This window comes from Erithacus rubecula, assembly GCF_903797595.1.
Source record: "Erithacus rubecula genome assembly, chromosome: 8".
Classification (NCBI taxonomy): domain Eukaryota; kingdom Metazoa; phylum Chordata; class Aves; order Passeriformes; family Muscicapidae; genus Erithacus; species Erithacus rubecula.
Window position 1 is genome coordinate 23,638,999 of NC_136659.1, and position 22,075 is coordinate 23,661,073.

The following is a 22,075-nucleotide window of genomic DNA, read 5'->3' on the forward strand; positions in this document are numbered from 1 at the left end:
ACTGTGATCCCTCCTGAGAGACTGACCCTTCAGAAAATCTGAGGCAGAGAGGTCAAAGGGGACATGAATCCTGAGAAATAATTGTAGCTGCCCTTTGGATCTGCAAGAATATTTCCAGCTTTCCACCTCCCCCTTTAATTCCTTGTTTATATTTTGCTTGTGAAGAGACAGGTGATAGAGAAGAGTTATTCCTGTAAAACAAAAAGCATAAAGGGGGAATTTTTCCTGAATGTTGTAGACAAAACCCTTCGTTCAAGTAGAAAATCAGGAGAGAGGGGTAATTTTCAGCTAATACAAGGAAATTACTGTGCCTGAGCTAAGGTCAAGGATAAAGTGGGCACAGCTCAAGTTCAAGCCTTGGCTGTGGCCCCCATTGGGCTATGGAGGCAGGTGGTGTGAGGGCTGAAGAGTGCTGATGTAGCTTTCTGTTATTAATGATTCTTCAGAAAGCCATATTGTAAGGAAAAGCAGAAAATGCTGCCTTGGGGTGTCAGGTATCCCTTTTTTTTGTAGCTGCTGGGAGAAGGAGGCAAAACCAGCCTGACAGTCATCTTCCATTGTACAGACTGGAGTTTAACATTGCATTGTAAGACAGGGCTTCAAAGGCATTTTGTCTTTGGAGAGGTCACCTGAATTAGCAGCATCAGGTTTTCTAATTTTTGCCAAGATACCTTTTATCAATAGTTTTCCAAAGAAATTACTGTTTCTTAAGAGCTCTGAGGCCACAGGATTGTTGGCTGTACCACTCACAGAGAAAAACAGAAATGTGGAGCCCTATGTTCTTAATGGTTAACTCTTATTTTTGTTTTTCAGAACAATGATCTCCTGTGGACAGATTTCCATCAGAAGTTGGTGGATCAAGCACTTCTGACCATGGATACATACCTTGGCCAATTTCCAGATATTAAAGTGAGATTCTCTTTAAACTCTAATCTAGAGAGTTGCAGCAGATAAAAGCTCTGGAGATCCATTTCTTACATCCCCATCCTCTTTAGGAAAATATGTCCTGTGCTGCTCCAAGGTCTTTGAAAGTGGCCAAGATCTCTGCAGTTCTGAGTTAATTGAAAATGTTTTGTTCTATTTTTTTTGCTTAAAACAAAAGTGAAGAATCCAGTGGAAAGATGCTGGAGAGAAAATATAAGGGTGAAACAAGAGGATCCTTATTGCATTGGAGTGCAGGGGGGCAGTGTCAGCAAGAGCTCAGAAGGTCTCAATCTCTTTGGTCCTTTTGTCTTTTAACTTCCTTGTAAGCAGAAAACATTGAGGAAGCAGTTAGTGGCAAATGTAGATTACAAGTGGAGACTGGTGTGGAAGGCAGATTTCTGTGAGTCCTTGTAGTCCTGCTGTGTGTGTAACCAGCTTTTTTCAGGGAAGGGACAATGCTGGATAGGTGTCTCCTTGGGAGAAATGGTATCCAGGGACTGGGTTTGAATGGTGTCCTGTGACCTTCCCTTCCCCCACAGTTATCTCTATTCATTTTGAGGTTGTGCAGGAAATGTCTTCACCATATGGAAGCACTAGTAATGATATCACCATGTGGGAAGTATCAGCTTGGCTCCTTTCCAGTGCAAACAACCCTTTCCCCACCACATGTCTCTTAAAACGTTTGTCAATATTTATTGCTTCAGGAAGGTTGTGCTGTATCAAATGGGGGCAGGTCACAGGCTTGTAAAATGAGCCCTGAACAGCAGTGTCCTTGTCTCCTGGGACTCCCTGGTTTTGCTTCATTTTTCCAACCTCTTCTGCCCCTGGAGGTCTGGAGTGGGGAAGGGCTGTGGCTTTCCAGCCACTGAAGGCTGTAGGGCTGATCTCTCTGGGGTGTGATGCCAAGTGCCTCAGTCAGAAGTGCAACCTGTGCTGCTTCCTCAGCAGGATAGCTTACTTTGGGCTTGCAGTGAACACAGGCTTTGGCATTGCTTTGGTCCAAGTCACATTTTACTAGTCTGGCTGTGCACTGGGTCACCTCAGAGTGTCACTTTTTTCTAAGTTGAGTATCTTTAGCATTTTTAAATTCTGCTGGAATCCTGCTGAGGTTTTACAGTGGGATTTTAAAAGGAGCGCAAGAGTGGGAGCACCCAAATTCCACCAAAACTTAAAGTGTACTGAGCATCTTTAAATGCAGTAAGAAAGGATCATGGGTTTCTGTTGGCATTACTATCACAAAGCCTTTGTGCATGAATTAAAAGGTGTGCAGTGAAAACCATCACACATGCCTGAAAATGCTGGCCTTTTCCCTCTGAATTAAACAATGCTTGTTTATATTAGAAGGAAAAGTTATGATCTTTGTACTGAAGTTGTGATTATGTCTGCAAACTAAGATTCTTACTACACCATTTTCTGACACTGATGGTTGTACTCTGTTGACATCACCACAGTTGGCCTCAGTAGCTTGAATTTCACCCATAGGTCTGGAAAGTATGGGAACAAATAGGCAAAGATGAATAAATACTAAAATACTTCTAGAGGCAGCTGACTCTGAATGGGTCACTAAAGTGTTTATTACTAATGTTCTTTTTCAGTTGTCAGATGACACCCTAGAAAAGGCAAATTTTATATTATTGCATAAAAGCAATTTCATGTGCAATTCAAGTAATGTTTCAGAGAGCACAACTCACTTCTGCTTCCCTTCCTAAAACTAGTGGTTTTATGTTGGTTCTTGCAGTAAGATATGGATGTGTTTTGCTAGAGTTGGCTATTCCTTTAAAATGGACTTTCAGTTGTATGAACCTAAAAGGTCAGAATGTTTTTATGGGTAATTCAGCTGGATGCATCATCCTCCTTACCCAGAGCAGTGAGAAGTGCTCAAATCAAGTGTTTCTGTCAAGTGGTAGAAACTCCTAGAAATGCAGTTGTTGAACGTTATTATGTCTGTACAGAAGTATAGTTAGGCCTCACATAAATTAGAGTTCTTGAGATTGGCAGGCAAAAAAAGCTCTAATCTTATGTAATTTACAGAATATTTGAGTTGTTTTTTGTTGTTGTGGTAATACTTTTCTGGTTTTTGTTTTCCACAAAATGAAATTTTCTGCTTTTGCTGGAATTCTGGCATTACTTGGGTAATAAGTTGATTTATGAAGAGAATAAGATGTTAATTAGTTGTGAAAAGACCTGGTTTTATTAATGGCCCAGTAATTAAAATGTATGATGAGTTAGATCATGCATGCATTGTTTTTTTCTTACATTCAATTATGTTCTGAATCCATCTCTACTTGAGTGGCTGTAAAAATTCCACTGGAATTTTTGGACTTGAAAAGGGATCCACAGCAGGAATGTGAAAACAGAGCATGGCTTTAGTAAGGAATTTTCTGTGTGTTAAAGAAAATAATTTATCCAGTGTTGGATGTTCACCCCTGAACAAGGCCTCTCCATCTTCTCTAACTTGACTCATGGGAATGCAGAAAGTGCTTTAAACTTTCTTTGCAGGTCAGCATCTGCACTTCTTGGAGTAGAACTCTTCTTGCATAATTCTTTAATATTTTTGAGTGAGTTTTGGTTGGTTTTGCACAATATGCAGTAAGAGTACTGGTCTCTGCAGTGAGACCAGAGAAGATAAATTAGAAGATGAATAGCTGTGGAATTGGGGATTTTCTGTCTTGCACTAAAAATTGGTACTTAACTAACTGTAAAACCAAGTATCAGTAAAGAAAGGTGTGGAGGCCAGAAGTTTTTTGTGATGGCTTGGCTTTGTTTTTTGTTTGTTTGTTTTTGTTTTTTTTTATGGAGGCTCAAATTAAGATGGATTTGTTGCAAAGTAGTGAAGTCTGTTGGAGTTCAGCTGTTACATTTGGGTGGTGGAGGTACCTGAGGTTGTCCTGGAGCCATAGAAGGGAGCCCTGCAGCCTTCCAGGACTGGGCTAAATGCTGTTAGTGCCAGCACAGGCAGCCCTGTGATCAGGGATACTCACACCCTGTGTGTCTGTACCTTGCAGCAGTTCCCTAGATTCCTAGAAACGTGGGGATGAGTGATGGAAGTTTGGGAATGCATAAACATGGAGGATTTAGTTTGTTTGAAAGATGGGTGACATTGAATCAAACTTCCTGGTGGCTGTTCACGATGTCAGAAGTGGGGAAAACGCCAGCTGTCCCTACCAGGCTGACCTGGGGACAAAAGGTTATCTCTCAAATCCCAGATGGAGCCGTATTTCCTCTGCTGTGTTTGTAAGATGCATTAACTTGGGTCTCAGGTTGCTGTGCCCCTCCAGTGCCTCGTCTCCTGGCTGGCAGTGTGATGTTTGGGACGTGCCTTCCTTCCAGTGACCTCGGCTGTGGGGTGGCTCAGCTTCTTCGTGCCTCCTGTCTTGGAGTGAGCTGAGCTTTTAGAAGAGTTGGTGTGTGCATGAGGCTGAGATCCTGCAGATTGCTGTGACTCACCCCTGCTGAGGAGCGTTTCTGGAAGTGCAGAGGAGCGTGTGGGAGATGTGTGAGCTGCTCCCAGCTGCTCTGCTGGAGATCAGCCCCTAGTGTGGTTTTGCAGCATATCTGCAGGAGCCTGGGGAGAGGGAACCACAGCTCCTGCCAAGCACAGGAGAGAAGGGGATTCTGCTTCTGCGAGTAAATCCCAGCGCTGATTCCTCATTCTTCACTTTGTATGTGCCTGGGTTTTGTGGTTAATTAGAAATCCTCCTGGCTCCTTGCCATGTCTTTTCACTCTCTTATCCAGCCTGTGTCTGGACTGCTGGTTACTGGTGCTGGCCCAGGCTCTCTGATCTAGAGGGGCAGTGTGTGGCCAGGCTGGGAAGATGTGTGCTCCAACCCAGGTAGTCTGGGGTGCTTGCAACAGTGTGGGAGGCAGGGGGCTGAGGGGATGATAGTTCCTACAACAGGAAGGCCCAGTGGGCCAGAGCCTCAATAAAGTGCAACTCTGCTGGGAGAGAGCCTGAGGCTCCTCAGCTCAGGAAGGGTAACACAGGATCAGGCCATAGGCCTGTCTGTCCTGGATTCTCAGCCATGGATTTGTCAGGACTCCAAGTCTGGTACACAGTCAGCTCCCTCCTTGTGTTTGCTTTGGCTTCAGTGTTGTGTGTTGGTGACCCAGTGCTGCAGGTTTTCCTTTGCTCTTCCCTTGCTTAAATGCTGGTGACAGCAGACCTGTGTCTGTGGCTGCAGTCACTACTGTCTGCATCTTCTGTCACAGGCTCCAAAAGTTAGTTAGAGGCTGGCTGCAGCCCTCAGGAAGCCCTGACAATAATGAAGCATTACCTGCAGGATGCAGGCACATGGTGGGGCTTAGGAAGCAGTGGAGCTGCAGTTCTGCAAACATGCATGTCACCCCGAGGTGGGGCCTGTTGTCTGGACCCCACTGCCTTCCCTTGGTGGATCCTGTCTCCTCCTGAGGCTCTGTCCCTCAGAATGGTGCTTGCACAGGTGGCTCCCTGGGCCTCCTCTGGGCAGCCTGTGCAGGATCCAGGGAGAGCCCTTGTCTGGGCAGTGTGGGGTGTTCTGGAAGCTGGGTGAAGAGGGTTTTTCTTCTGGGAGGTTTTGCAGTTTGGCTGCTGGGGAAGATTGGTGTGACTCTTTTCTCTGTCCTTCCAGTCTCGTATTGCAAAGCGAGGAAGGAAGCTCGTGGATTACGACAGTGCCAGACACCACTTTGAAGCCCTGCAAACTGCAAAGAAGAAGGATGAAACCAAAATTGCAAAGGTAAAGCAATCAGGAGGATATGCAGCCTTCCTTTCTTTTTGGAAGGTCTGCATTTGCCTGCTGAGCAGCTTTTAAGTTCACCTGTACCTCTTCATTGTGTTTTCATAGAATTCATTTGTATTGGAAAGGACCTTTAAGATGATTGAGGTGTTGTCACCTGGTGAGGTTTTGCTAGGCGTTTCCTTCTCATTCGTTTAGTTTTCCTGGAAGGCAGGATGGCCTCTGGGTTGGTTCAGACCCACCATCATCAGTCTGCATGCAGTCTCAGTGGCCAAATGCTTGGGCATGGATTTTGCAGTGCTCCAGACAAATGTTAGTTTGCTTCTTGGGACTCTGTGTCCCCATTCTAGAGCAGTGGTAAGAATGTTTGAGTGTTACTTGAGGTTGGTTGTGTTTGTGAAGTCTTCTGATAGGAGGGAGACCCTTAGGGAAGTCCAAATGTCAAGTACATCCATGGAAATGCACTTTATGCACACTTGATGAATGTATTCTTTTGTCTCTTGGTCACAGTTACTGGATAATAAATATGGCTGAAAGCAGAAAAATAAGATTTTTCTCTTGTTTAGGTTTCTTTCCTGCCTATGAATAGCTTGATCCAGAGCTTGTCCAATATTCAAGTGAAGGATTTCATTTTTAATAAGATTTATTTTAATTAAAAATAAAGTTTGCGGTTTTTTAATGTAGGAGAAGAAGGATAATAGTGCTAATTTTGTTCTAGAGTAGGTGCATGGATTGAATACTGCTTTTAAAATGAGGTATGATTTCTCTTGTACCCTGAGTGTATTTGAACCCATGTGCTTCCCTTCACAGGGCACTTCTTGACACAGCAGAATAGTCCAGGGCTGGGGAGACATCTTTAATTCTCTTCAACATGGGCCATGGTGAATTGTGACTGTTCAGGGTAGAAGCAGTACAGGAAAGAAAGACCCAGAATCTGTGTCTTTCAACCAGGCTGACAAGAGTTGTCATCCTTTGCTCAGGGTTATTTCTGGTAGGGGGGAATATGAGCTATGTAAGAGATGCTGGTGTTTTTCCTGCATAGAAGAAATTAAGATTCATCTCTGCCCTGAGTGAAAGATTGTTTTTAGTGGCCACAGTACTTTTATTGTTAAGCTGCAAGTAATCAGTCATCTTCACTGCACTGCATGGACTGTGATTAACCTTGACAGACAAAAGGGGAGAGAGATTGATGGCCCAAGTGTCATTGCATCACTTGTGTCTTGATTCTGTATGCAAGGCACGAGGCCCAGCTGGTTGTGCCTTCAGTTCAGAGCAGTAATTCTTTGTGTTTGGGGTAAGAGCAGAATTTCCCTGGGGCATGTTATTTTATTGGTGCATGCCAGTGGGATCTTTGCTGCAGTGGAAATGTTTTTTGTAGGAATTGATTTGCTCAGGTTTGGTGCTCTGCAGCAGAGGTTGGCTGCCTTTATCACTGCTGCACTCATTGTTGCCCCAAGTGCTCAGCTGAGGTGATACAACAGGTATGGGAAAAAGTGCAGTTCAGAGAGTGAAATGTTGAGAGTCAGGAGTTGATGCTCTATTGGTGCTGTACATATATTTAGCCTGTGAAAGGGTCTCTCAGTACCTGATGAAACTCTTCTCATTAACCAAAATGTACACCGGGCCAGATCTCTCCCTCTGTAATTTAGGCCATGAGCTCATGCACAGGATAATACGTGACACGTTGCTCTGTCCTGATCCTGCTGAGATGAGAGCAGCAAATCCCAGGGAGTTCTGTACCTATGGCCTTTCCAAGAGGGCAGGTTTCACTGCCCAGCCTGTGATCTGGCATGTGCAGTCGTGCAGCCCTGCAGGGCTGTGGGCAGCAGCCATGGCTCAGCTGCTGTAGGTAGTTCACCTCTCTGTTTTGTGCTTGGAATTTTGCTCCTGTGACCTTTGAGGTAGGATTGTTCTAGTGTAAGTTACTTTAGAATGTGATGACAGACCCCTAGGAAAGAGAAATCATGTTTCTGACACAGGATACAAGTGGGAACTGGCTTGATTAAGGTTTCATGGTATAGTAGCAGAAACAGCAGTGCAAATACTTTTTGGCACTACATGGTCTTTTTTATTCTTCTCTAATATATGGATGTTTTTTCCCATCCAGGACCCCTGCCACTTACTGCTAAACTTACATCTTACTATTAAAATAAATCACTGTGGACTTTCAGCTGTTGCATGCAAATAATTATGGTGGTTAATTAATCCTGACCTCTCTTTAAGGAGCTCCAAACTTCACAGCCATCCTTTGGAGTAGGGTTGTCTGTGTGCTAGGTCACTAACAACTGTATCTGTTGCTCTTACAGCTGCCTGGCTGGTCTGCAGTATCCAGCCCACATGGGAACATTAATTACTGCTAAACTTGGCATGCTTCAAAGAATTCATAACTGATCAGTCTCAGGATGTTTGTTTTTTTCTCTTGCCGTGGTGATACTGGTTTGGCCCAGCCTCTAAATACACTCTCTGTTGTGATTTTAATTTTTTTATCCTAAAAGATAAATGTTTGTGTCTCTCTTGTTCTCTGTTTATTTTTTTCTTTTCTTTTTTTTTTTTTTTCCACTCAAACATGCTCCCTCCCCCAGCCTGTTTCGCTGCTTGAGAAAGCTGCGCCTCAGTGGTGTCAAGGGAAGCTACAAGCTCACCTCGTTGCACAAACTAATCTGCTCCGAAATCAGGTGACTCTGATCTACCTGCCTCTAACCCTGCATGCGCTCTTCTGGGCTCTAGGCTGCACCATGCCAGTCATCTCAAGGCAACGTTCACTCTAGTCCTCTGATATGTGTGTCCTTGACACTCCTTAGCCACCGTGGGCACTGTGAAGCAGTGAATGAATCTGTGCCTGCCCCACTGATTTCTGGTCAGGTGTGTTAATATTAAACTGTTGTTTTCTCCCCTGAAATAAAATGCAAATGAAGAAAGGCTGTGGAATAACTCTGAAGCAAAGGGTGGTGTAGCACACAGTTCCTCTGATTGCTGCTTCCATTTTGCTCTAAGAGAAGCAGTCGATTTTTATTGATGCTGTTTTGAAAAAAAGAAAAAAAAGAAATGCTGAAAAATTTACCTATGGATTTATGTCATTGAGTCAAGCCACAAAACATATTGTGATTTCTGTGGCTGCTGAGTTAGCTTGCAACATTCTCCTGTGGTAAAGTCCACGTTTCCCAAATGATCATTTTCCTGGCTGTCATGGTTTTTTTTTAGATACAATTTCGATCTGCACAGAAGAGATGGGCCCAGATCAGATAATTTGCACCCTGTGTGACGTATTTGAACAGTTCCAAGCTGAGGTCAAGGTGGTGTCATCTGGCAGAATTTAGGTTATAGCATCTTGAGGGACATGAGCAGCTCAGAGGAACTGCAAGGAATAAAAATTTCAATCTTACTTGCACAGCAGTGTGACTTTCTGATGAAATCTCGATCAGTGTTTCCATTGGAACACCTTAAGGGGTAAGAGGGAGTTGTCAGAAGACAGTCAGTGAGAAGGAAATACGTTCAGTGAGCAAGGGATAATAAGGGATAATCCTTACCCAGACTGGGAGAGCACCAGTTACCTGCTCACAAGTTCCTGGTGAGCTCATGTGTTCTCATTCAAATGCTCCTGTGTCTTCACATTCTTTGTCCCTCGAATGAATTGCAGTTTAGAAATGCCTGTCACCTTATGAAGCCCCTGGTTTTTCACAGTCACTTCATGACTTTGAATCAGGGAAAAGACTCATTACCATTCAGTAAAGCTTGGGGAAAGAACAGCTGCTAGCAGCCCTGCTGAAGGTGCAGAGCAAAGGGAGAAAATACAAACTCATTCTTGATGGAAGGGAGAAGGACTCATGACAGGCTGCCTGGGGCTTTTCCTGTGCCTCTGCTGGCCCAGCTGGGAACTACCTGCACAGTTGTGGTTCTTGACTGGTCTGTTTGACTGGTGGTATTTCTGGAGGACTAGAAAACAGGTATGGGAAGTTTCTCAAGTCACAAATAAATATATAAATCTATCAGCTCCTGGGCATTTTCCCTCTGATGATGTTTGATTTATTGAGAAGCTTCAGAATGTTAAGCCTAAAAAAAGTCTCCTTTTACCAGCAGCTGTGTTGCTGTCTCTTCTTGCCTGATAATTTTACAACTTCATGCAAAAATGGGGTCAGTGAGATACGGTGTTTCTGCAGTAAAGCAAAGTCCCTCCCTTCAATGCTTGAACTGCTGGCTCTCTAGGCCTTTAGCAGAGAATAACAAAAACAATACAGTGGGGATTTTTTTTGTGAAGTCTGCTGTGGGAGTTGCTATTGCACACTCCCAGATAGAAATGTCAGTGACTGTGCTTTTTGAAACAAAGAGGAAAATGGCTTAGAACAGCAAATTCTTGCCTTTTGGCTAAGCTCTGCTGACATGTTTAATGCAGACTAAAGAGCAACATCCATGGTGCTGCAGTGATAACAGAACAATATCTCTGTCTGTAAGAGAAAATCAGCAGGCTGAGTCCTGAGAGGCAGGTCTGGTTGGGACTGGAGGGAGTCTTCCTGCTCTCTTCCTTATCACTGCCTCTTGAGTATCCAAGCTATTTACTGAGCAGTGCCTAATTATCACAGTTCACAACACAGTCTTTGAAGTGAAATGGTCACCAGAGTCCTGAAAGCGCCAGGCTGGACATAACCAGACACTCAGGAGGGCTGAGATGTGTGGAAGTAGCAGGAGCAGTGAGGCAAAATTGAACTGGCCACAACTGAACTGGTTGTGCTTGGCACCCTGAGCTTTGGCTAGGTGGAAGGTCAGGAAAGCATTTGTTGTCTATTTCCTTCTCAAACCTTCCCCCTTTGAGGCTGGGAGAGGGAATAAAGATTTTCTGAGATCACATTTCATGGGTGTAGGCATTAAGTCCTTCTGCCTCTGTCTCCCCTCAGGGTGGCAAGGATGGCAGCTGAAACAGAAAGTGCACAGATGCACAGGGCTCTGCCCTGGAACCTGTCCCTGCCTTTCCCCACCTCACTCCCTGAGCTGGCTTTTTCTCTAGGAGGGCTTGTGGCCAGGCTGATGTCTGGCTGGAAGCAGTCAGGGCTATCAAGTGCCAGGATTCTGGCTTCCAAGCAAAATAAATCCCACTGGTGAGAAGATTCCTGGGCTGACTAAGGACTGAGGAATTAATTCAGTGCTCTACCTGGGGATGAGAGCACTGGCTGAGCCACAGGCTCTGGATGGATCCCTGATTCCTACAACTACTCTAGAGTGAACGTTGCCTGTTGCTGATTTTGCCTTTGCCTCGGGATATCACACTATTCACACATTGCTTTCTAGGTTCTTTGACCTTATAAACAGGTAAAGGAGAGAGGGAAAGAATGTTAATGATATTCACCACGTCTGAAAAACTAACAGCATTCAATGAGGCCTCATCTCCCAGCTTTCACATCTCCTGGGTTGATTCTGGTTATAGTATAGTTTGGAGGTTAGAATAAGATAAAGCCAGAGGATGAACTTGTTGGGGGTTTTGTTTATTTTACTCCCTTTAAAATGGTTGCATTAGAAACATTCATTCATAAAGGTGTTTTAGGCAGAGTGAGTCTTTGTGATCATTGTCTCTCATTCAGCATAAACGGTGTCTCTGTTTAAAAGACTTTTTGTTTGTTTTGTGCAAACCCTCTTGAAATGTTGAGTTTTTCAGTGAGTGTAGCAGCGAAACAGGGGTTTCTGGGTGGAAGCATCATGACCCCTTTTCCCCTTGCCTGTTCCTCACCAGGTCATCTTAATTTCTGAATACCTCCCAGATGTGTCTTCTTTAGGGGGAAACTTTTAGCCTCTGGTCTTGAGTACAGAGCCTTTAGCCTTGCAACCCTTTGACAGGTGAAGCTAGCTGTAAAGTAGGAGCTCCTGTGGTTTGCTTTTGAGTCAGGAGAGTAATGGAGAGTGAAAGGATCCTATCCCATATGATGGAGAGTGATTCCTGTGAGGAACAGCATTCTGAACTGCAAAGTATTTTTAAGCCCTTTCTCCCATCATTCCTGTCGTTGTAAATAACTCACTAAGGAGCAGTAAGCTGGGCTTTTTTAATTAAGCTGACACAAAGAAGATACAATTTGATTTCATAGAAGGTGTAGGAATCTGACTGCAGGCTGGTAGGGAGATCCAGCTTCCATAGCTTGTGGGCTCTTTGCAGAAACCTGTGCTGTTGTGAAATTCCTGCTGGTGTTACATATATAGGCACTTGTGCTGACTTTCCAAGTTCCTCATGCAGGGATTTTTCCATTCTGCATCCCACTTCAAGGAGGAATGCTGTGCTGCTATAGATTACAGGATAGAGACATATTAATTAGAGAACTTTAGGTCAGTGCACTGAAAGAGAAAGAGGTCACCTAGGACAGGTTTAGGAAAGGGCATGTGCTTGTTGCTGGTGTCTGCTGTCAGCAGCAGAAACCAGGAGCATCCATTTTGTCACTGAAACCTGACAGAGTTTGTCCATCAGTGCTGGGATCTGTCAGTGTCCAGGTCCAATGAACAGATCAAATTTGAACTCTCACCTGGGAGAAGGAGCTGGGGCCGACAGCCAGCTGGGGGTTGCACTTGTGTGAGAGCACTGAAACCAAGACGTGCTGCTGAAGCCCTGCAGCCTGGCCTCCTGCTGGCACAGATCATGCTTTGCATACCCTTCCTTGCTTCTCCAGTCAGCTTTGTGGGAGAGCTGTATCCACCAAGGATGCAGGCCTCCTCTCTTCCTCATAAGAGATGGGGCTTTGGCATGACCTTACCTCAGCAGAGTCCTCAAGAGGGAGGATTCTTCTCTAATGCAATTTGTGATGGATTTAAATTTTCTGAGCTCTGACAAGGGACAGAGACCCCTATAACCTTCATTTTATCCCAGCTGGAGGCTGAACTGCCTGGCCAACTCCATTCAGTTTTTGAAGTCAGGGAAATTTAAAGGGCTTGAAACACATTAGTGGTTGTTTGAATCACTTGCTGAGTGTATAAATGGGGAAATCCATCAAGAGAACACATTCAACCTGATGGGTCACCTGTGGTGCAACCCTGGTTCCTGGGAGACTCACTTGGGATGCTGGTTACCTCATGCCAGAATTTTGCCTGGTCATCCAAAGAAATCAGAAGAGTGACAGTTGTTGCAGCCCTGCTGGGTACTTGTCTGTGCTGGAGCTGACAATCTCCCTTCTCTGTTACTAAGGCTGAAGAAGAGTTAGTAAAGGCTCAGAAGGTGTTTGAAGAGATGAATGTTGATCTGCAGGAGGAACTGCCTTCGCTATGGAATAGGTGAGTGCTGGAAGTTTTCCCAAGGGTTGGTTGGAAGGAAATGAATATCCAAGCTCCTGGATCACAATTCTTCTTAGCTTGGACTGGATGTCTGCTCTTTTTTTTTTTTTTTTTCTGGGTCGTCTCCATCTGTCCTAGGATTCCCTACAGCCTTGTGCTTTACTTTATGATTTTCCTGAAAAATGAAGAGCAATTGTATTTCTCTGCTTTGTCTGCTTAATCCCTTTGCCCTACCAATGCTGCTCAACTTTCTTGAAAGACTTGAGAAACCGTGGGTTTGCCATACCAATGATTGTGGTGATGAAAAGGGAGGTGAAACAAAGACCAGCATTTAGCTTGGGGGATGAACTGGAGGGCAGCAGAAGCTGATTTATGGGAATGACACAGTGGAAAACTGGCAAAATCTTCCTAGCAGTGTCCTAGTTTCTTATTTTTAGATGCAGTGGTCGTGTCCAGGTTGACAGTGCTGGTCTGTCAGGATTGAGAAAGTGAGCAGCAGCAGGGTGGGAAAGCAAAGTGCTGATGTCTGCCTTCACTCCCCTTTCCACTCAGCCAGAGTCAGGACTCCTTGCTCACAGCAGCATGCAGGAAGGAGCTGGAAGGGACACAGGCTCTGTGCAGAGCCATGACACTGCTGCTTGGGCAGCTTCTCCCTCCTGCTGCTGCTCGTTTGGCTGGGTGCTGGTAGAGCACTCTCTGTTGGCAGCTGGCAGGCTGGTGACAGGCAGCTGCTGGGATTTTAAGGGGCCACAGGTTTTTCACAGGCTCCTGCTATCCAGCTGATCCTTCTGCTTTTCTGTTGCTCCCTGTGCAATCCTTTGCTTTCTTATTCTTTCTGCCCCTGAAGCAAACTGTTCATGCTTTTTTGATTCCCTGGTGCTAAGGGACTTCTGGATGAATTAATATCTGTCCCCCTGCTAATTCCCCCAGCTCTGCCAGCATTTCTGCATCACAGCCTCTATACCTTTTTCTTTCCATCCTCCTACTGCTGGTGCTTTTTTTTTTAAAACATTTTGTAATTTTTCTTTCATTTTTTTTCCCCCTCCCCACTCTACACCTCCCTCTCCCTTTAGCCAGCATAAATTCAGATCCTATCTTACTTGGTCTCCTCTTCCCCTTGGACATGTTTGTGCCTGGCCTTTGCTCCATCATTCCATTTCTTTGCCATCCTCTCTCTCACATGTACCATTCCTGACAGAGTTGAGTTTGCATGGGAATGGTGGGTGGGAGGTAGGAGAAGGGGCAGGATTGAAAGGTTTTGAGAGAGTATTGTGTCCATTAAGTTCTTCTGTCTTGTTTTTCATTTGGCAGTCGTGTTGGTTTCTATGTCAACACATTCCAGAGTATAGCTGGCCTAGAAGAGAACTTCCACAAAGAAATGAGCAAGGTAAGGCAGCTAACAGCTTATCCTACTTACTGTCTCTTCACTGTTAATTAAAGAAAAACAAATCCCAAGATCCAGTAAACAAAGAAAGCCCAAAAAAACAAACAAAACAACCCAAACAAAAACAGCTCAAAACCTCAATCTCAAAAACAGCTGGAGAAAATGGCCCTATCTTAGAGCATAATACAAACACTTATTTTTTTTTCTTGAGCCACTTGGGACAAAGGCAGTCTGACAGTGTAATGTAAAGTGATGGAGCACAGAGAAGAGAGCACAGAATCACTACAAAAAGCACTGTTGGCAAGCCAGATCCTGCTGTGTGGCAGCACCCAGAGGAGACCTCAGGACCAGTCCGTGGGCAGGCCCCCATTGCCACTGTCATTTACAAATGTGTTCTTGTTCTTTCAGTTAAGAACTAGAGAAATCCTGAATTCCTTGGGTCTGTGTGCTGCTTGAAAATGTAAATGTTGCACTAATCTTGAGGTGGGACTCAAGCCCAGCTGGAAAAGCCTTGTATTCCCTCTGCTCCCTAATGTCATCCTGACAACAAAACCGCCACTAAGCAACAGGAAACATTATAGTCCTACAGTAATTCCCAGCAGTCAGGGGCCCTCTGCCTTGGTGTAACACATCCATTTTGAACCCTGCTGACATTTTATGGGGTCTTTTCCAGTTGATAGCCTGCTCTTCTCCACTGAGAGATGAACTAAGTGTTAAGAATATGGAGGATTGTTATAATTACTAGTTTGTTGCTGTTAACTTGCATTCAACAAAACATGGGAAAGATGGTTGTTAGACAGGAATTCTCTTTTTGGATGATTTTTCTTGCGAGGATTTTTTCTTTCTTGAGGAATTTCATATGAGGGCAGGGCTTTTGCTTTGTTCCATAAGAACCATCTGTTTCTTATTACTGCTACAGCATCCAATTAATTGCTGGTGTTGCCTGCACAGTGCCTCCAACCTTGATTTAATGGGATCCCTGCTCCCACCAGTGATAAATCCGGGGTCTTGTCTTGTTTATGGATTGGCTGTTCCAGAATAGGAGTGTCTGCAGTGACATGCAGCCTTGGGAGAGTTTAACCCCTGGAATTGCATTTCTGCAAAGACATCCAGGTTCTGCCCAAGCCTAGATGGCCCAGACCCAGGTGAAGTTAAGGGTTGTTGACCTGAAGGCCAGCTGCCTCCACAGCTGAAATGGCAATATCCCAAGCTTTGGTAACAGGCCTGAGAAAAGAGCTTTTGGCTACAAATCCAGGGTGAAGCTCCAGCTGTAGCACACAGATCTGAGCTAAACAATCAGCCTGCTTCTGCAGTGGTACCTGGCAGCACACAGGTGATTTTGAAGGAAAGAGGATGATATTTAAGGAAGACAGAGCATTCCCAGGGATGCCAGCAGCTCTTTAATGGCTCAAGCACTGCATACCCCACAGAGAAGTGGAAACAGATTTAGGGTTATCCTCTCTTGGGATAGCTGAGGAAATGGGCTTGTCCTGCCACAAGCCTGTGTTTGGTCAGTCTGGGCAGGCCAGCCCAGGCTCTTTTCTGGCATCTGAGCTCTTTTCTCATTCTTTTTCTTTTGTTTTTGTGTTTTGCAGTTGAACCAAAATCTTCATGATGTCCTGCTGGGTCTAGACAAGCAGTACTCAGGCAATGCCTTCCCTGTCAAAGCACAGCCCAGGTCAGTAACTGTGGGTAGTGTCTTTCCCTCAGCAGGGGAGATGGGGCAGGGATATCTCTACACACATTGAAACCTCCAAGCTGTCAGTTGCAAGGGCTTTTCCCAGCTGGCAGTACCATCCTGAGACTTCTAGAGCCATGCCCAAGATTGCACTTGGCAGTGGGTGATGCAATCACCTCTTACCTTTCTAGGATAGCATCTGGAGGCCCAAACTTTCACTAGGTGCTGGTGTTCAGGTGACTGACTCTCAGCTCTGCTTTTAAAGTCTAGTTCCAGCTACTGAGCTGCTCTTTCTTCTTGGTCCAGCTGCCCAGCATCTGTCCTGTTCTTTCCCTTAGAGAAGCTCCCACCATGTACCTGCAGCTTGTCAGCTTGAGCACCAAGAGCCCATTTCCCCAGCCTCTTCTTTGACCCTCCAAACTTGGAATCACCATTTTGTCAAAGCCTTGTGCCCATCCTGTGTACCCAGCTGAAGTGTGTTTTTTGTTCCTGTGTGTTGTGGAAGTAGTTGTAGCATCACTGATACGAGGCCTCCTGAACTCAGAGCACTTTCAATCCAAGTGTGCAAGGACTGATGACCTCTGGGACTTCAGTTTTCTTTCCTCAGCTGGGTCCTGTCCTGTATGTTTAAGTGCAAGTCTGCACATTCCCTAGGACTGAGAAGGGAGGGAGAGGTTGGGCTCTGGATTAGGCTGGCTGGCTCCCATCCAAGTGCACGAGTGATGAAATAGTGTTGGGCTCTGGCTTCCAGCTGCTGCTAATCCCACGTGCTGGGTGAGCAGGAGCACAGCCTCAGCTGGTGTGTTGATGGAGGGAGGTGGTGAAGTCAGCATGAAGTAAGGGCAAGCTGTGGTTTGAGTGCATTGGTTTAGAAGGGGTAGATCAGCTGTTGAGACTTCTTTGCTCCCTTGTGTCTCCTCCCAGTTTAACCTGTTGCAGTCATACATAGATGACTTGCATGTCTTCTCCCAGCAATTCTTCCAGTGTAGTGTTTGCCAGCTCTGAAGAAAGAGGAAGTTTGAGTTGAATTTGGCCCCTGAATTCTGGACTGCTGACAGCAGATATCAGTGATGCTAGTTGGAATGCTGCTTGTGAAAATAACATCTTCTTCCCAAGATAGCATGTGGTGTCTGTTGATCATCACAGCCCAACCAGGCTGAATCCTTGTGAGGAGGCTGTGGTGCCCATCCTTTTGCTGCCATGGGCTGTGTTGTCTCTGTTAGCAGCATCCTCCAGGGTCCTTGGAGGAGGATGAGGTAATAGCACAGGTGAAGGCTATAGCTATTACTTTGCTCAGGTCCTTTTTGCTCCTCTCTCTATTCCTCAAGGTACTGATTATAGGCAGTAGTGACAACCTAGCTCAGAGATGTTAATTGCTGTTGTGGCAGAAAGTTTCTGGCCTTAGAGAGCTTTCAGTGAGCAAATTACCTATTTTTACAATTCCTGCCCCATCTCTGCACAATTTCTGCCCCCATCCCCAAACTGCTAACTTCCACAGGGGCTGTAACAGGTGTCTCAGCTGCAGTTCTGTGCCCTTTGGCTATCTAGGAGACCACATGGCCCTAAAACCAAAGCTGAGTGCATGCACAGGGGTCTGTGTGTGTGGGCAGCAGTCTGAGTGCTGCTGCTTCATCACCTACTTGCTGCATCTCAGCTGGAGTGCCAGACCTGTCCCAGAGCAACTCTTCCTCCTGAGCACAGTGGAGCAGGGTGTTGTAGGAGGGTATAGCAAAGATTTGCCAGGGTAGTTTTGCAGTGCCCAGGAAATGCTGTGAGGCACTTGTGTGTCTGCTGCACATCTGGCCCCTCACTGCGGCGCAGGGCTGGGGTGACAGTGTGCAGGAGGAAATAGCCCTCACTCATCAATGGCTCATTGTGGTCTGCAGTAGGAGCAGATGCTTCCCTAACCTTTTCTGCTGGGAAGGGGATTGGGGATTGATACAATGGCAGGAAGTGAATGAGGAGGTGTGAGACGAGAGGCAATTATCTGTGCACATCATTATGCATTCATGTGAGGCCCTACAGAAATACTGCTATGGCTGATGTGTCTGGTGCTGGCAGAGTAGCACAGAGCAGCTGGTGTATTTCTGGGAACCTCAAATGTGTGTCTGGGATTTGCTGCTGAAAGAGTTTGAACGCTCAGGGCTCAGATGCCTGGAAGACTGGGGAGATCTGTGGAATTATTCTAGTGTGATTGGGCAAACTGGAAAAAGACATGGTAGAAAAGCTGCTGGTTAGGTTCCATGTATAGGACTGCACAGATTGCATAAAAAAGGAAGAAAGGGGAGCTTGTTTCTTTTGCAGCAATATTCACGGGGGAGAGTGAGGAGCTGTGAAAGGACATTTACAGTACTCTGGTGGTCTATGCAGTTTCCTTTTTCTTCTTCTCCATTTGCACCCTGGCCCCATATTCTAACGTGCAGGGAAAGTTCTAGTCATATATCTTTGACAGGCATAAAGAACCTTCTTCTACTTTCTCCAAACCTTGCCATAGCTTTCTGGTAATGAAGGGAATTGTGTATGTGTGTATTCACATGTGTGAGAGAGAGGGGAGATCCTGTCATCTTCATTGCAGCGAGTTTTGTGGCACCAGCTAAATGGGTACTTGGAAACTTAACTTTTCCCCCCTGGTTTGACTGTGCCATCCTGTAACTGAAATGATTTGCGTGCCATCCTCAACAGAAAGAAAACTAAACTGTTCGCCAGGCTGAGGAAAAAGATGAGCAGGTACCGGTATGGAGAGCAGCATTTCGATGCGTGTTTGATTTAGTTCCTAAAACTGGAGAGGCTGTTGCTGGACTCTAACAGCCTGGCACGTGTTAACCCTGTGGTGGGAGAGGGGTCCTTTGCATGACATGATGTGGATGTGTTTGTGGCCTGCTGGGTCCTGCTGAGATCTCTCTGTGTCTGGATAATCCCATTAACTGCTTGTGTGCCTGGTTTGAATCCTTGCTTCTTTTCCTATCTAAGAAGGCAGCGTGAAAACTCAGAGACTGTCTGCCCTGTTGTTTTTGTGTGATAGAAAATGTGGTGCTGGGTTTTCCATGGGTAATGTAACCAATTTTGGTATATAACAGCTTCTAGTTTTACCTAGTGGGTTTGTCCTTTTGAACAGGTCTGAAATGCTGCATTCTCATCCCCTGCCTAGCCAGGGAATACCAGTAGGCAAGTCCTTCACACTCAGAAGTCCTACCCTATCTACCTATTGCAACTGGGAGAATGATCAGAATCCTTACTTGTTCTGTTTTTGAGGATTCTCACTATCTTGCTCCATCCATTTAGAATTTTGTGCAGGGCTGGAGGAAAAGGAAGCCTCTTATCTTGTATAAAGACTAATGTCTGCATCTTGCCTTCAAAACAGTGATGGCATTGATTTAACTGGATTGTTACAATGCCTGGATTTACCGTAGGTCAAGGACTCTGACAAGAACATGGTCTGGAGCAAAGTGGGAACTGCTGCATAATGGCATGGAAAATTCCTCTAATTATTGTAGTTTTTTTTTACTTTTTGTGTTGGTACTTCCTTCATGGAATCCTTACAGGAAGGAAAAAAAATTTATAATCATCAAGATGGTGTCCTGCCAGCAATAAAAGAAAGTGCTGGTGGATTGGGATCCTTTTTTTTCTGATCTAGTTTCCCACTGACTAGGGCAATTCATGCAGCCCTTCTCTTTGTTTTGCTACGCATACTTTGTAAAGTGGGAGTTTGGAGAGTGAAGAGTGGTAATTTCATAAGGCAGCTGATGGGCCAACTTAGGTATTTATATTTTCAAATGCAAGTAGGAAAGCAATATATTGTGTTGTTACTATTCTGAGATTTTCTGCTGTAGGAAAAGGAGGATTTACAGAGTATTTCTCTGGATGTCTGTCTCTGGTCTTGGTTGGACTAGTGTTGTATCTATACCAGGCAGGAGGTCTAATATTTCCAGTCACTGAGAGTGGATGGATTATACAACAGAAGGAGAGCCAGTAAATCTCCCCTTGATGAGCTCTACTCACAGTGTGCTCCTGCTCTGCCCTGGTAAAGTCCAACTGCCCCAGCAGTTAAGGTGCCTGACCTGGCTCTGCTGAGGTTTCTGCTGTCAGAGCAGCTGCTGGGGTCACAGAGAAATGTGCAATCCCTAGTGCAGAAAAGGAGGATCTGGAACTTGGTCAGTCTTTGATCTGCAGCAAAAATGTACATTTGTGCCATCATCTTCTTGCTCCCACACACTCCTTTAATTTTTTTATTTTTATTTTTATTTCTCAATAATACTCCAGCATGCTCTGGTGGTAAAAAGTTAATTACCTTTGCTAAAAGGCCCAGTGTGAGCCTTAAATGAGATGCCTATCTTTTTTTCTTTTTTTAACTTGAGAACTTGGCAGGACATAACTGATCTGTTTTTATCATATTGGAAAGTAGGTTTTATCGTCTGATGTAGGATTGTTACAAGTGCAGGGGAAACTCGTCTGCAGATGTTACTCTGCATTTCCAGAACAAATGAGGCAGCACCATGGAGTATCTGGGAGCTCAGCAGAACTAAAAGAGGTTGGGGGATTTTTGACTTTCCCTTCAGCTGTATTAGACCCAGCTCTCTTTCCAGCTCTGTTTGCAGAAGAAAGTTGACACCCCTTTCCCTTCCTTGTCTGATATTCCTGGAATTGGCATCACTTCCCATTTGCTTGTGGGAAGGAAAAAGAGCAGTGACCTTGTTGTTTTGCCTTGCTTTTACTGTGGTGCTCGTGCTTGGTCAGTGGGTATAGTCCCTGCACTCTTGCTTTTCCTGTGTTTCCTGGAGCAGGCAGTTAGCTGGAGGCAAGACTTTGCTCTGTGTGGGCAGTGTGTGCTCCCTTGGGGACATGTGAAGGACAGAGGATCCTGGTGACCATCCCACTTGACGCTGGTTGCACTGGCTAAATTCAGCAAAGTTACAAAGCAACAAGTGCAGGAGTGAAGGTGCCACTCAGGGGGCTGAAAAAGGCTCAGCCAAAATTAGCACTGGCATTTTCCTAGGGGGATGGGTCAACACATCAAACAAGCTGTAAATAGTAGTGACTTAATGAAGGCTTTAGTGTGGGGCCCTCAGAGCCCAGTTCTTCCCCTCATCCTACAGGGCTGACTCACTTGGGAGTCTTTTACCAATATATCTCCAAATGAAGTCACTGCCAGGCACTGAAAATAAGTCACTGCAAAACTGGTCCATGGCCTTTAGAAAATAAGCCTGAACTCCTTTCTCACTGGGAGAACTGGTGTTTTCAAGTCCCTAGAAGGAAAAGTCTACCCTTGTTTTGGTAGGCCAGCTGAAAGGCAGTAGTCCCAGTATTCCCAGTGCAGTCTGGGCATTTGGGAAGTCCTGGCATTCTATGTGGAGATTACTGTCCTCCCCATCTTCTCCAAATTGCTTTCAACTCCAGGGGAAGTAATGTGTACCTTTTTTTCCTGTCTCCAAATTCTAACTTCAGAGGATGTTTTTTGACATTTCCTGGTGACTTCTATTTAGATCAGGACTTTACCTTCACCCTCCAGCCATTACTGTTTTTAATCTGTAGCACAGCTTTGTAAATTTTGCAGAATTCTTTACAGAACCCATGTATTGAAGTGATTTCTGGGAACTGCTGAGGAAGGATACTGTTCAGTCAGACTGAAGAGCTGCAGGGGTTGGCATACATGTTCTTTAGTCTCTCCTTCTCTCTTTTCCTTCCTCATGTCCCTCTTTCTCCCTTGGTGTGTGTGCCCCTGGTTGAGAGCTGCTGGCAGAGAATGTCATTATGTTTGTTGCATCATGTTGGTGTGCTGTTGGCATCAGCATCATAGAAATATCCAACCTGCATGTGGACCTGAGAAAAAGTGCTTTGTGGGGAAATGTGTGTGTGGGGTGTGGATATGGGGGGAGAAAGTTGGGGGAATGGGTGAGGGTGAAGTGAATGAGGAGGGAATGGGATGGGGAGCTTGAAAGCTGGAATGCTGAGCAGGGTGAGATGCTTGCTTGTAAGAGGAGGTTTGTTGAAATGCCTTGCTGTCCCTTCTTTCTCTTGCTATTCCCCACTTGTAAACAAATGTTTAGGAATGAGGCCATCATGCATGTTGGCCAGTGACCACCACAATTCAGGCATCCAAGTGTGAGTGAATGTACATGTCTGAGGCTCTGGGCTCT

The 22,075-nt window shown here is 45.2% G+C and overlaps 1 protein-coding gene across 14 annotated transcripts in view; it reads left to right on the forward strand.

The window, feature by feature from the left end:
• The window catches only part of BIN1 (bridging integrator 1), a 91,471-nt gene that overhangs the window by 45,926 nt on the left and 23,470 nt on the right, over nt 1–22,075 (forward strand). For 6 of the 14 annotated variants that reach the window (XM_079311617.1, XM_079311624.1, XM_079311630.1 and 3 more), the window contains exons 5-10: nt 814–909; nt 5,533–5,640; nt 12,794–12,879; nt 14,191–14,266; nt 15,859–15,941; nt 18,624–18,674. In XM_079311617.1, coding sequence (XP_079167743.1) covers nt 814–909; nt 5,533–5,640; nt 12,794–12,879; nt 14,191–14,266; nt 15,859–15,941; nt 18,624–18,674 — 500 coding nt within the window. Of the gene's footprint in view, nt 1–813; nt 910–5,532; nt 5,641–8,222; nt 8,316–12,793; nt 12,880–14,190; nt 14,267–15,858; nt 15,942–18,623; nt 18,675–22,075 lie in introns of all 14 variants that reach the window. The other 8 variants (XM_079311626.1, XM_079311628.1, XM_079311629.1 and 5 more) reach the window with 3 other exon arrangements.